General features: G+C 42.7%; 1 protein-coding gene and 1 pseudogene across 2 annotated transcripts in view; both read left to right on the plus strand.

Annotated features, from left to right (window-relative positions):
- The window catches only part of LOC137623348 (kinesin-like protein KIF23), a 180,855-nt gene that overhangs the window by 68,472 nt on the left and 98,883 nt on the right, over positions 1-13,500 (plus strand). For both annotated transcript variants that reach the window (XM_068354170.1, XM_068354171.1), the window contains exon 7: positions 10,062-10,160. In XM_068354170.1, coding sequence (XP_068210271.1) covers positions 10,062-10,160 — 99 coding nt within the window. The remainder of the gene's footprint in view (positions 1-10,061; positions 10,161-13,500) is intronic.
- On the plus strand, positions 259-377 carry LOC137623941 (5S ribosomal RNA; annotated as a pseudogene).

Raw genomic sequence — 13,500 nt, forward strand, 5'->3', positions numbered from 1 at the left:
AGTGTGGCTATCCCCCCGTGGCATAGCAGGTTTGTTTCCCCAGAGAACTCTCCCTGCCTTCCTCTTGGCCGCTCAGGTGCAGGCTTCCGCCTCCTCTGCTGTTTGGAGGGCTGGTCAACTCCGGTAGGCTCGGGTTCGACCTTCTTCAGCGCAGGGACAAGCTTCCGGATGCTTACCATGAGTGTGGGCTCATGGTATTTTGCTTGGAGCCTTCTCTTCCTCTGCCTCAACATCTGAAGTATCTGGCCATGATATTGAGTCAACGGCCTTACCACGTTGGAAACCCCGCTTCTCGTCCGTCCAGCGAGGTTAAGCAACGTTGGTTCTGGTCGGTACTTGGATGGGTGACCACCTGGGGACGCCAGATTCTGTTACCACATCCTCCGAGCCTTCCTTTCGGTTGACTGTGGCAAGACTGAGGAGAGTCGCAGTACCTGTTCTCAGTCAAGCAGAGCTTTCAGCCCTACCTTGGAATGTTTCCTAGTTCTCCTTTCCTCATTGACCCGTCTATAGTCCGAACGGTTGCCTCAGGATAAGTTCCATGTGGGGCGATCCAAGTTCCGGTGGCTTCAGGCAATGTTTAACTGGACTTCCTGGCCCCTATGGGACCAGCGGAACTATTAGACCTGCAATGGGTGTTGACCTATGGAGCCTCTTGATGGTAGTGGATATTTTCGTCCTTTCCCCACATTCTTGATGCTGTTCTCGGACTCATCAAAGGAAAGGAGGGGGGGGGGGGGGCATGTTCCGGTCCAGGCCTATGGTCAAGACCTGAAGGATACCTCTCCATCATTCAGGCAGGGTTAGGGGCCTTAGTCTGGCCCCTCTACAGATCCTACAGCTCCTGCCGAGTCGCCCCGTGCACGGTGACTTCATGATTCTGGCATATTCTAACCAGCAGGGGATGCATTTTCACACCTTCACATCTTGCAGTAGAGATACCGGGATGATTGAGATTCTCTCAATACCACCATCGGCTCTCTCATTCCAGGCAAGGGAATGTTCTCTCACTATCCGAGCAGAGCCTCGTAGAGAGAGTGTACCTAGGGGTCTTTGACCTTGGGTAACCAGCAAGTACTGGTCTGGGGGACCTGATCGCGACAGCTTGGAACCTCAAGCTTCCGCTGTTCTTCCCCCCAGTCTCAGACCCCGAGACTCTGGTAAGATGCATTCCGGTGATGGTGGGACAACTTCGACGCCTGCGTCTTCCCTCCTTTTTGTCTGTGGACAATGGGTCTCAACAAGACCAGGTTGTCTGTCAACCTTTCAATGGGAGAGCTCCACTGGGACTATGCGCAGAACGGTTTCTGGACCCTCTGCTTCCCCTGACGGAACTCCCGGGAGAGCTTCTCCCATGGCGCAGACTACTCAAGCAACCACAGTGCGACATCTCTCCCGAACCGGGGCGTCGCTTCGGCTTCATGCCTGGAGACACAACGCCGCCTCCTCAAGAAGAGACAACCCGCTACAGTCGCGGTACGGAGGTCGCGTCATCTGCGATAGTCATCCACAGGGGTCCTCTAGGCAAAGTGAAGAGTCTAAGGTGGTTGGTGCCGTGGGAGATATACCTCTTCCCTTGAGGCCTCTTCTCCAGCAATAACGGTCTTGTTGCCTTTCGGCGGGAGGAAACTCCTTTCCGCTCTTGGCAATGAAGCCTATCGCTCAGCCTTTCCCTGACCTTCAGGCTTAAAGGAATAACTTTTTCCTGCCCGCTGGATCTATCCTCGCTCATGCGAAGCTAGGATCGTCCCTGCCCTAGTCGGAGGAAGACCTCCAACTTGGAGCATGGCTCGGACTTTTAGTCCTTCAAGAGATCTTCTCAAGACCCTTTACGACAGGCCTCGGATTGTATTCCGCCTTGGGTCTCCTGCTCACTCTGGCCACGGCCAGTGTGTAAGCAATCTTCTTGGTCTCGTACGACTCCCCCCTTTCTAAGGAAGAGGGGAAGGCAACATTCAGGTTCGCTTCTGAGTTGTTGGCTAGACTCAGAATCTGGGGGTCCCAGCCCTTCGGTCCAATTCATTCAAGATTTCGAGTCTCCATTCTGTATCTGATGTCCCAAGACCTTCTCTTTCTTGCCAGTAAAGGAATCAAGAGGTTAGCGCTGGGAACAGCTGCAGTTTGTCCTCAGTTGCAGCCAATTTGGGAGCACAAGGAGGACACGGGGGAGAGTCACCAGTATACCTCTTCAGCCCGGACTCAAGGACATTCATCTCGACCTGTCTCCAGACCCTCCCCCGTCACATCGCCCTACAGCACGATGTTGGATACATCGCAACGTCCCTCGCCTTCGAGTAATACTACTCTGTGACGCAGGTGCTACAAGCTGGAGTCTGGAAGCGTCTAATGACCTTCGCAGCCCGCTTCCTGCAGGGCGTGACCCACAGGAGTCTCGATACGTTTTCTATCGCTCTGTGGTGGCTACACAACAGCTGGTCTAACCTCAGGCTCCTTTTTGGACAGGTAGCAGAAGGTTGAGGGCATTGTTATCAGGTTTTAGTCTGCATGAACGAAAGAAGTATGTCTGGCTCTTATTTCTTTCTTCATCATCCCCTCTACGGGGAAGCAGCATTCTGGTCTCTGCATAGCTGACCTCGAACCTCTGCAGGTAAACCATGCTTCCTTGTGTTCCGAGTATTGAGTCAATACTGTCGCGTCCCCCATACCCTGACGAGGTGGTATTGGGAACGTCCTAACCCAGAGTTCCTTCTGGAACTCCAGGTCAACTGCCTAGGACGGGTCACACTTCTTCCTTCACACACAAGCTTACGTAGGCCACATGGTTCCTTGCGGAGCAAGGAACTTGTGAGTTGCAGGGACTCCTTTTCTCGAGTGCGACTCACTCGGATTCTGAGTCCCCGGGTAAAGCCAAAGCCAGTATGGCTGGGGACTTTCCACCCTACCTAAAGGGTAAGTCACCCTCTGTAAATAGCGTGGTTTGTATTTCGGTTACGGAACAAATGACAAATTCGAAGATAATTTGTATTTTTCCTAACCATACAAACCTTAGCTATTTACACATATTTGCCCGCCAGCCCTGTCCCCCAAGACAAGTCCTACCTCTAAGTGAAAGTGAGCATTCATCTGTGTGTGAGGGGGGGAGGGGTAGCTAGCTACCACTCCCCTACCCCCCGCTAACTATAGTCTATTTTTTATAGCGGTGCATATTTGCACCTACTCACAGGGGTGCCCTTTTAGCTCGGAAAGGTTCCTGATACCTGATTGGTCGGAAGTATTTTTGTCCGAACACCTTCATTGTTCTCGAATAATTACCAAGTAATGTGAATCGAAACTTATTTATTAACCTATATTTTTCCATCAGATATATGTTTTGTCAATAAACAATGTGAAAAAAGAAATATATTATAAAGAATCGTCTTGGTAAGTCAAAATTTAATAACACAATCCGCCAAAGTCAACGACAGCAGCATGTTTTCGGATGCACGCTTTGTAATTTTGTAATTTCTCACATATTTTAACACAAATTGGGATAAATTACACTCAGCATAAGTTATACATGTTATTATAAACTTTCTTTGAATACCAGAATTTACCAAAATCATGGAATTAATAAAACCCGATATTTGTGAAAACTTATGGGGAGGTAAAAGAACAGCCTGTAGTGGCCTGGCGGGAAAACGATCCCTTCTGACTTGTAGACGCAGTTTTTTTTTCTTTTGTAATATAGTTCGGCCTATTCCTTTCAGTTTAAATAGTCTTGCATTGTCTCTCTTCGTATTATTTTGCTTAGTATTTTCCCACTTTCCTGTTCCTCACCTAATATCTATCTATTTTCCCCGATATCCCTTCTTTCATATAGGCCTATGTGATATCCGCACTACGATTCATTATGTTTTGTACCTTACGTCAGTAAGCATGTAAATAATAATAACAACATAAATTCTATGCTGTGTAGAAAGTATAATCTATTCTGTAAACCTGAAATTAAGCATAGTATTTTTTCTTTATTCCCGCCTCTACACTATTTTAATGAGACTAGCACACGCTTCCCTTCAAGCCATCACTTTCGACAGAGGATAAGAAATAAGGAATCGTAGTGCGGATATCCCATTTATGAAAGAAGTGATATCGGGAAAATAGATAGATATTAGGACGAAGAGAGACAATGCAAGACTATTTAAACTGAAAGGAATAGGCCGAACTATATTACGAAAGAAAAAAAAAACTGCGTCTACAAGTCGGAAGGGATCGTTTTCCCGCCAGGCCGCTACAGGCTGTTCTTTTACCTCCCCATAAGTTTTCACAAATATCGGGATCTGCCGGTTTCCGACTTTTTTAACGACAGGTTGTTGATATATAGGGGGTTTGTTAAGGGATATTGTGTGGAACTTTTGGGGAATTTTTTTTTGTTCAGTGACCTTAGGTTTTGTGACGCCAGAGCTTTTTTCGGCCTAAAATGGCCATTTTAAAAATGCATCTCCTCCTTTGATTTTTGGTTTTAAGGGATGAGATTTGAACCATGTATAAAACACATATGGACCTTCGATTTAAAGCAGGGGATTTTTTATTTTTCAATTATTTTTCAAGATATAATTTTTTTTTTTTTGTTTTATGAAATTTTCCCGGAAAAATTACAGGAAAAAATTTGCCAAAAATCAGAAACTCAAAATATTAAAAATCCCCGGCTTTTTTTTAATCTACCATGTTTTCCCATATTATATATGAAATTACATTAAGATTGGTCCAATACTAAGGGAGGAGATACATTTTGAAGGTGAAAAACTTATGTTTTGAGAAACGGGCCTTCGAAGTTTTAGGTACATAAAAAAAATAAAGTAAAGGACTGTGTTACCATTAATTTTATGTTTTTTTTTTTTTTTTTTTTCTTTTTTTTTTTTTTTTTTTTTTGAGTATTAACTGTATTTCAAATCTTATTTTTAATGTCTATTGCTTTAATGCAAAAGTATTATGAATAGAAATATTAATCAATTGATTATCTTTGTGCCTAAGACATATTATTATAAATTTTAGGCTCCTGGTCCCCCCTTATCTGATCTTGTTATAAGGTATTACTCTAGGGTATCATAGTTGCCTCTGCATTTAGGGCATATCTTTTTTATTAGTGTCTCAAATCCATCCCTTGCCAAATGGATCCTCGGAATTACTTTGCATCTACAATTCGGTATTTGTGATTCAAGTAATTTTTCAAGTCTTGCTTCACTTATTATTATCATTTTATTTTCACTATCGTTGATAATATCAGCCTCCGATCCACTGCATTCTTCTTCTAAAATATCTTTGCCCTTTAGCAGTGATGAACGAATAGAGAGACGATTAGGGGTGGATGTGGTTGGTCTCTGGCCAGCAGTGATGTTAGCGTGCGCCATTTGCTGCGCGGCCCCTCTCTCTCTCGTCGTCGCTTCATTCCCCTCTATGGCATTAGTTTCTTGAATTCTCTGTTCTACTTCTTCGATGGCTATATCAAATTGGCGTTTCCGCATTCTAGAAGCATGAAGTGAACTCTTGCGCCTTTTAGGCATGGTGAAAAACTAAAAATACCGCAGAAAAAAAAACAGAGTTCAGTCAAGGCTAGCGAGCATGAAAAAATGCGACCTTATTACGTGAAGATTTATAGGCAACTGAGCCTCATGGGTGTTTTGTCTTGTCTAGTTATAACCAGAAAGGTGCCAATTAGGATATTATTGACATTATATATTTCATTTCAAAGGAAGTTTTTGTAACATATATCACAAAAACTATACCAGACTAAATAATTTGCGCTACTGGTGTTTTCTGTGTATAAAGTTATTGTTACATTTCAGGCCATAACTAGAAAAGTAAGGTGAATTTTAGCATAATACTTCGTGCACACATTCTTGAATGCTCTACGAAGCCATAGAATTTTTTTCAGCAAATCGAATGTTTCATATTTTTTCGGTTTTTTAGGCGGCTGATCCCCTTAATTCCATGATTTTGGTAAATTCTGGTATTCATAGAAAGTTTATAATTACATGTATAACTTATGCTGAGTGTAATTTATCCCAATTTGCATTAAAATATGTGAAAAATTACAAAATTACAAAGCGTGCATCCGAAAACAAGCTGCTGTCGTTGACTTTGGCGGATTGTGTTATTGAATTTAGACTTTCCAAGACAATTCTTTATATTTATTTTTTCACATTGTTTATTTGGCAAAACATATATCTGATGGAGAAATATAGGTTAATAAATAAGTTTCGATTCACATTACTTGGTAAATATTCGAGAACAATGAAGGTGTTCGGACAAAAATACTTCCGACCAATCAGGTATCAGGAACCTTTCCAAGCTAAAAGGGCACCCCTGTGAGTGGGTGCAAATATGCACCGCTATAAAAAATAGACTATAGCGCGGGGGTAATACACCCTCGTTAAATTCTAATGGCTCGCCATTTCACCTGCGCTAAAAGGTAAACCCTCTGTAAATAGCCAAGGTTTGTATGGTTAGGAAAAATACAAATTATCTTCGAATTTGTCATGTTTGATATTTGATTGTAGGCTTACATGGGTTTCTCACTTAAAAGTGTTAAAAGCTAAATGTCTTGAGGCTCTGAATATTTAAAAAGTATTGTCCCATACATCATGGGGGCAGACTGCAATACTATTTTAAAATTATACGAGGCCTTGATTTTTTCCAAAATTAGTTATGGATGTGAAATATACTCAGCCACCCCAAGCCTGTTAAAGATATTAGATTCAATACATCATGCAGGTATTAGATTGTCCACAGGAGCATTTAGAACTTCACCTATCCCAAGTCTCCTTGTTGATGCTGGAGAGTTACCTCTAGACCTTTACCGAATGTCTGCTATTATTCGGTATTGGTTTAGATTGCAAAGACTCCCTAATTCTTTAGCCTTTCAGACTGCAAACCTTGTAAAGCACTGAACGTACTTTGAGTTGCAAACAAAATATCCTCAACATTATGGCTTTCGGGTGAAACAATTATTAAACAGTCTTGATATAATTACATCAACGCCTGCATGGAAATTTTTGTAGAGACTTTATTGGAGTTAAGAATAATATGACTGACTTAGAATCTAGGTCTCTTTATGGACATGTTGTTGTAGAACATAGGGGATTGACTTTTATATATACTGATGGCTCCAAATCTGATGCTGGAGTTGGATTTAGAGTACATAGTAATGGTTTTAGTTGTAGAGGTGCACTTCCTCTTAACAGATTCCATATAAGAGTTGGAAAAGGAGGTTGATTTTACCATTTTTAGTGATGCAAGGAGTGTCCTTCAAGCTTTAGAAGTTTTTAATTCTAGTAACCCTTTAGTTTTAAAGATTTTAGAATGGCTTTTTATTATTGGACTGAGAGGTATAGTGGTTTGATTTTGTTGGGTTCCAGTGCATGTAGGTGTGTCTAGGAATGAGAACGTAGATTCATTGGCGAAGAATGCTGCATCCTAGTTGCTGCCAAGAAGGTATCCAATTTCATGTAATGATTTCCTACTTAACATCAAGAAATTGTTTCGCAATAAATGGCAACAAGCACTGGGATAGTCTAGATGGCAATAAAATGAGAGAAGTAACAAATGTCATATCACCTTGGGGGTATAACATGATGCCCCGAAAATGGGAGGCGTCTCTTTGTTGTCTCCATATTGGTCACACTCGGTTGACACACGAGTTTCTGTTGAAGGGCCAACACCAACCGTATTGCGACGACTGTTTAGTACCTTTAACAGAGAGGCATTTATTGACCGAATGCCCTAATTATAATAACTTAATAAATAGATATTTGTTTGAGGCTCGAGGTGAGGATGGCAGGTTCATCCTTGCCAAGATTCTTGGACATCATGTGTCCTACTATGCAGGTGGCATTTTTAGATTTATTTCAGAAGCAGGTCTTCTGAAAACTATTTAACTTATATAATGACATTCGATTTTTATGGTTGTAATTGAATATTCTTTTATTTTTTATATAAAATAAATGATATCGGTGTCAATGACAATAGATGTCAGGATGCCTGAAAACTTTGAATCAATCAATCAGAGAGGAAAACTATGTTCGGTATTGGCAATGAAAGGATATCGTTAGGCTTTAAGCCTCATTTTAAATTGAACAGGGTTAGCATTCCCTCCTCTATGTAACAGTCTCTCCTCGTACAGAATTCTGAGCTCACATGGCCTCAGTCAGGAATCAGACCACCTCTTGAGAATGTAGTGGAATACTGGGCTCACTGAAGGAGCACTGTCTTCTTTAAGCATCAGATAGTGACTTGGCTGAGAAGACGGTATTTTTCCAAGCTCTGTCCTCTGAAAAGAGAGTCGAGCTGCAATGTCAAGCCTATGACATTGCCTATTCACTGTGATTTGGGGCAAGTGACACTCGGATTGGTCTTGGAGTCAGCCAGGACTCAAAATCCGGCTGGAGTGTGTCCTAGAATCAGGCCCTTCCAGATTGAGAGTCTCCATTATGTAACAGATGACCCAGACCAACTATTACTCTGCCTTGTGAGGGCAAGAAGGAAATGCTTAAAAAGAACTTCCAGAGCCTTCCATCAGATCAGCTGGCTCTTGGTGGGATGGAGAGAACCAGAGGAAGATTACAAAGAACTATATCTTACAGGATTAGACAGGAAATCGAGAGCCATGCATCCAGGTTCCTCATCTTCCAGTCGTCGTCCCCGTGCTCATGAAGCCGGGAGTGTCAGCACATTCTGGGCATTTAAAAAATTTCTCTGTGATGAAGGTGTTACAAGCGGCTGTGTGGGAATGGCAAACAGTGGCCACTGCCCACTACCTGCAAGACAGAACCAACAGGAACCTGGATACATTCACCTTGGGTCCTGTGGTGGCTGCACAAAATGTAGTCAGTAACACCTCAGGTCCCTTTTAGGATAAGCAGCAGTTGGTTGAGGGCAGATGTTTCTCGGGAGTAAGTCTAGGATTAATGTGTGAGTGACTGGCCTCTTCCTATTTCATCCTCCCCTTTCTTGGGGTTCAGTATCCTTGGAACTCTGCAAGCTGACCACCTCTGACTACAGGGGGGGTACCATGCCCTTTGTGCATTGTAAATTTTTAATATATGTTGATATACAGTATTTGTTATGTCCCCGTTCTCCAAGTGAGGTGGTCTCGGGCAATTTCTAGGCTAAGTGAGGAGATTGGCTCCAATTTTACGCCTACCTGGTCAAGTCGCATTGCTAAATTCTCTGCTAGCACCGATTGCCCGGGTCGTCATCCTATAAGGATCTTGTGTAAGGGCTCCCTCCAAACAGCTCATGCATAGAACAGAAACACCTTGGGACAGTCTCCATTCTGTTGGCTTCAGGACTTCCACCCACCATGTTTTAGGTCTCATATGTAAAGAGCATGAGGTTTGTATCTAGTGCCAGAACAAATGATAAATTTGGAATAACTTGTATTTTTCCTAACTATTCAAACCTGGAGCTCTTTACACATGTTGGCCTTGCCATCACCTTCCCCCAGAAATCCTGCTGCAATTGCAAAGTGATGATTGTTTACTATAGTCCATTTCTTTTAGCGATGCATATTTGCACCGACTCGCAGCGGTGCCCTTTTAGCTCGGAAAAGTTTCCTGATCGCTGATTGGTTAGAATTGTCTTGTCCAACCAATCAGCGATCCCTTTTAGCTCGGAAAAGTTTCCTGATCGCTGATTGGTTAGAATTATCTTGTCCAACCAATCAGCGATCCGGAAACTTTTCCGAGCTAAAAGGGCACCGCTGCGAGTCGGTGCAAATATGCATCGCTAAAAGAAATGGACTATAGTGCTTGTGTGAGTCTGGTTGGTTGGTCTACCCCTGCTATCCCTCCTCTGCTAACTAGTGGAGGGTAGTTACACATTGCAAAAGCTTTAACAGCTGGTTTCAGCTATTGCTGAAATAATGCTCCTATATAAAGAGCTTCAGTTTTGCATAGTTATCAGAAATACAAATATTTTAAATTTGTCACATTAGGAACATTCAAAGCAGATCAGTGTGGGCTATATATGATTGATGAGTTTGTGGTTGAAAGTATTGAAATATAACCTGACAGTTTAAAAGTCAATTTTTATTAGAAATATTAATCTATTATTTTATTATTCAGCTCATGCATAAAGGCCAGAAGAAGCGTAAAATTGCTTACACCCGATTGAACTGTGAATCATCACGATCCCACTCCATCTTCAGCATTCGTATTGTCCAGGTTGGTGTTAAATAAGTTTTATACCAGTGAAAATTATTGTAATTTAAAACCCAATTACCTTGCCTAGGAGCTCAGTGCCTCCTCCTGGTCCTGTCTCTAGCTCTGTATTAATAGTCCGGCTTTTACAGTCTCATTTACATTCTCCAGTAAGCTGTCCAGAAACTTTTTCCTTTACCGTCTTCTTGCTCTTCTCCCCTTTATCTTTTCTGTAAGGCATAAAAGTTTGATATTTTCTCTTATATGTCCCAAAAATTCCATATATCTGCACCTTATCACTTTCAGAAGTTATCTTTCTTGATTTACTCCTCTCAATACCTCCTCATTTGCTACTTTCTCACTCCATGGCAAGGTAATGCGTGGTGCAATATAGGTAATAATAGTAAGGAAGTTCTAGTCCCTGCTATATCTCGGTAGTTATCTTTTGATTTTAATTTTTTCCTACACAAATTCAAACCTTCATCATTTATTAGGAGTATGGTTTCACTGGAGCTTGAGGGGGCTGTTAAAATTTTTAACGAATTGTCGGTAGTTACTTGCTTATGGCAAGGAAGTTACGCCTCCTCGTCAGCCCATTATAAGCCCCTTTGTTTTTAGCCATTGGGAGTACAGACGTACCGTATTTTCTATGTTATAAGACACTTCTTTTTTCCAGAAAAGTACCCCTCAAAAATCATCCTGCATCTTAACACTCAGATAAAGTTGTAGAGGGAAGTTTGACAACTCAAATACTCCAGTAATGACATACAAACACTTACACTCAGAAGACATAAAAGTAAAGCCAACAGTTATTATTCATATGTAATAGATAAATGCACTTTCTTTAATGAATGAAGGTACCAAGATATTTGTTTTTGTTTTGGTGAACAACTGATTACTCGCTAAGTTGCCAATGCCATCTACAAGCAAACATACTAGCTAATGTTATCCAAGCAGATGACGCTAGGTTGCAGTTGTTGTTTATGCAGTACTTATCTATTTTCTCATATTTTGTGGATATTTTGTTATAAATATTTTTGTAATGACTTTGTTGCATGGATACTGAAATAATACAGATAGTTGTTGCTGAACAGAATCTTAGAAAAAATAATTTTACTGCATGTTCGAGTTAAGTGTTACCAAGTTAACTGTAAAGTTACTAGACCTGGAGTCAAACAAATAAGAAAAACTATTACACATTGCAAAATTTCTAGAGAATTATTTGTTTCATCAATAATTTATTTTGTATTAAAATTTATACACGAGGAATTTGTAATTGTTCCCTTACTAACAAACCTTATGTTATTTATGCGGATTACCTTTCGGCAAAGCTAGAAGGTAGCTATTAGACTAAAAGTGCCAGGTGGCTACCCTGCCTAACCACTTGATTGGGTAGGCAGGGGGTGGCTGGGGGTTACTCAGCTTCCTATATATATACTCTAACGGCCATAAAGTGCATCACTTTTTTTTTTTTTTTTTCTTCTGGTAGAGAGCGGACATCTCTCTCCTCCAAAGGCTGCCATTGACTTTATTTTTTTCGCTTTCTCTTTTTGAGTGTGCTTGTTCTTCTGATTGCCCTCATGCAGACATGTATTACGAGGGTGCTGTGTTCAGTACCTTCATGTTATTGGTGGACACCGACCCTCGCACTTTGTGTCTTTTGTGTAGAAGGCATCGCTGCATGCAGGGTTCGCCCTGTGAAGAGTGTAGGGAGTGGCCTGGCTCCCAATGGAAAGGTCTGGAGGACGCAGAAAGAAGAAGGCTAAGTGCAATCTTTCTTAGTCAGGGGTGAGGAAAGTGCATTCTTCTTCTCGCACCTCCCAAACCTCTTTCCAAAGCGTCTTCTCGTTCGCACTTCTGAGGGGCGATTGAGCAGGAGCACTGACGGTATAACTCCTTGGCAACCCCACATTACTGAGGCTTTAGTTGCTTCCCCTAGAGGAGCAACTTCACTTCCAGTTGCTGGGGAGCCATTTTCCCTTGCAGATGTTTTGCAGGTGTAGGGATCATACTTCAGAGCTCTCAACATCATATGCTTTAGAGATTTGCGAGGTACGTCCGTCGCCCTCTCTTGGACCTTCCATGCGTAGATGAGGCGATTACTCGCGTTTGCCCCTCCAGCGGGCTCCTGTTGACGACGGTCCTGATCTCCATCCTGAGCCATCAGTGTATCTTAACCCTCAGCCCTTTGTTTCTCCCCACAAGAATACTTCGGCTGTAGGAGATGATCTTCAAGAGACTAGCGCTCCTTCCACCAACTAGATTCCTCATCTTCTCGTTCTTCGGCACACTCCTCTCCTGATCGTCGTTCGCGTCAATCTTAAGATCATACAGATCATAGGTCATCACGATCTCAATGCTCTTTGTCCAGAAGGCATTCTTGCTCTAGAGCTTCATGCTCACAAGACCAATGGTCTCAATGCCCTCCTCGGAGGTGTAGCTCTTCTAGAGGTAAAGTTTCGCGATTGCTTTCTTCATGATCACAAGCAACTGGGTCTAGACCTAGGTCTGGACGCTCGCATTCTAGGTTGCATCGATCCAGATCATGAGGACGACGCTCACGTTCAGAAGGGCAACGTTCAATATCGCGAGTTCATACGTTTACGATTACGAGGCCAACGCTCATGTTCACGATCGAAAGTTAGACGTTCCCAATCACAATAGTACTGTACGTTCAATGTTTGCAAACCTTGCCTTCACAATCAAGGTCTAGACGTTCCTCGTCTAGGGGAAGAGGTAAGCATACGCGCTGTCCATCAGCACATCGCTCCTCAACCCATCTTTCTAAACGACCCTGGACCAAACCTGATTCAGAGACAGAACATTCTGTCGACAGGCATCCAGCTAAGCTACCTCCACTACCTGGGTGCTTTAGCACAGTGTTCGCTTATGCGATGCTCTCCGTGTTCCTCCGTGTGGTGCTCACCAACGCTTAGAGTTGCCCCTACTGAGCGGCTCTCATTACCAACGTCTGACAGATGGGGTCCTCTGAAGCAACAGGAATGCTCAAAGCTTCCACATTCAGCATGGCTCCTAGTATTCGTGTTACGATCACTTCTACTGCTTGAAACTCGTGATTTTGCTTATGAATATCATGATTTCCCGAGCAAATCGGTGATTTCCATGAGTGATTCATGAATAGGGGTTTTCGGAACCGCGAGTAAGTGTGGTACCAACACCTCTGTCTCCGCCTCTTGCTTCTACCACCTCTAGCGGCAGGCCTATATCCTTTCCAGAAGGGTTTAAGGAGCCCTCTAATAGGTATGCCAACGTACCCATTAGCCCGGACCGTCCTCTTCGCTTGACAAAGAAGCATCTCCTGTTGCCACAGACTCTCTCCTAGGTCTACACAGGCTCCCTCTAG

This window comes from Palaemon carinicauda, chromosome 30 (assembly GCF_036898095.1).
Source record: "Palaemon carinicauda isolate YSFRI2023 chromosome 30, ASM3689809v2, whole genome shotgun sequence".
Taxonomy (NCBI): Eukaryota; Metazoa; Arthropoda; class Malacostraca; order Decapoda; family Palaemonidae; genus Palaemon; species Palaemon carinicauda.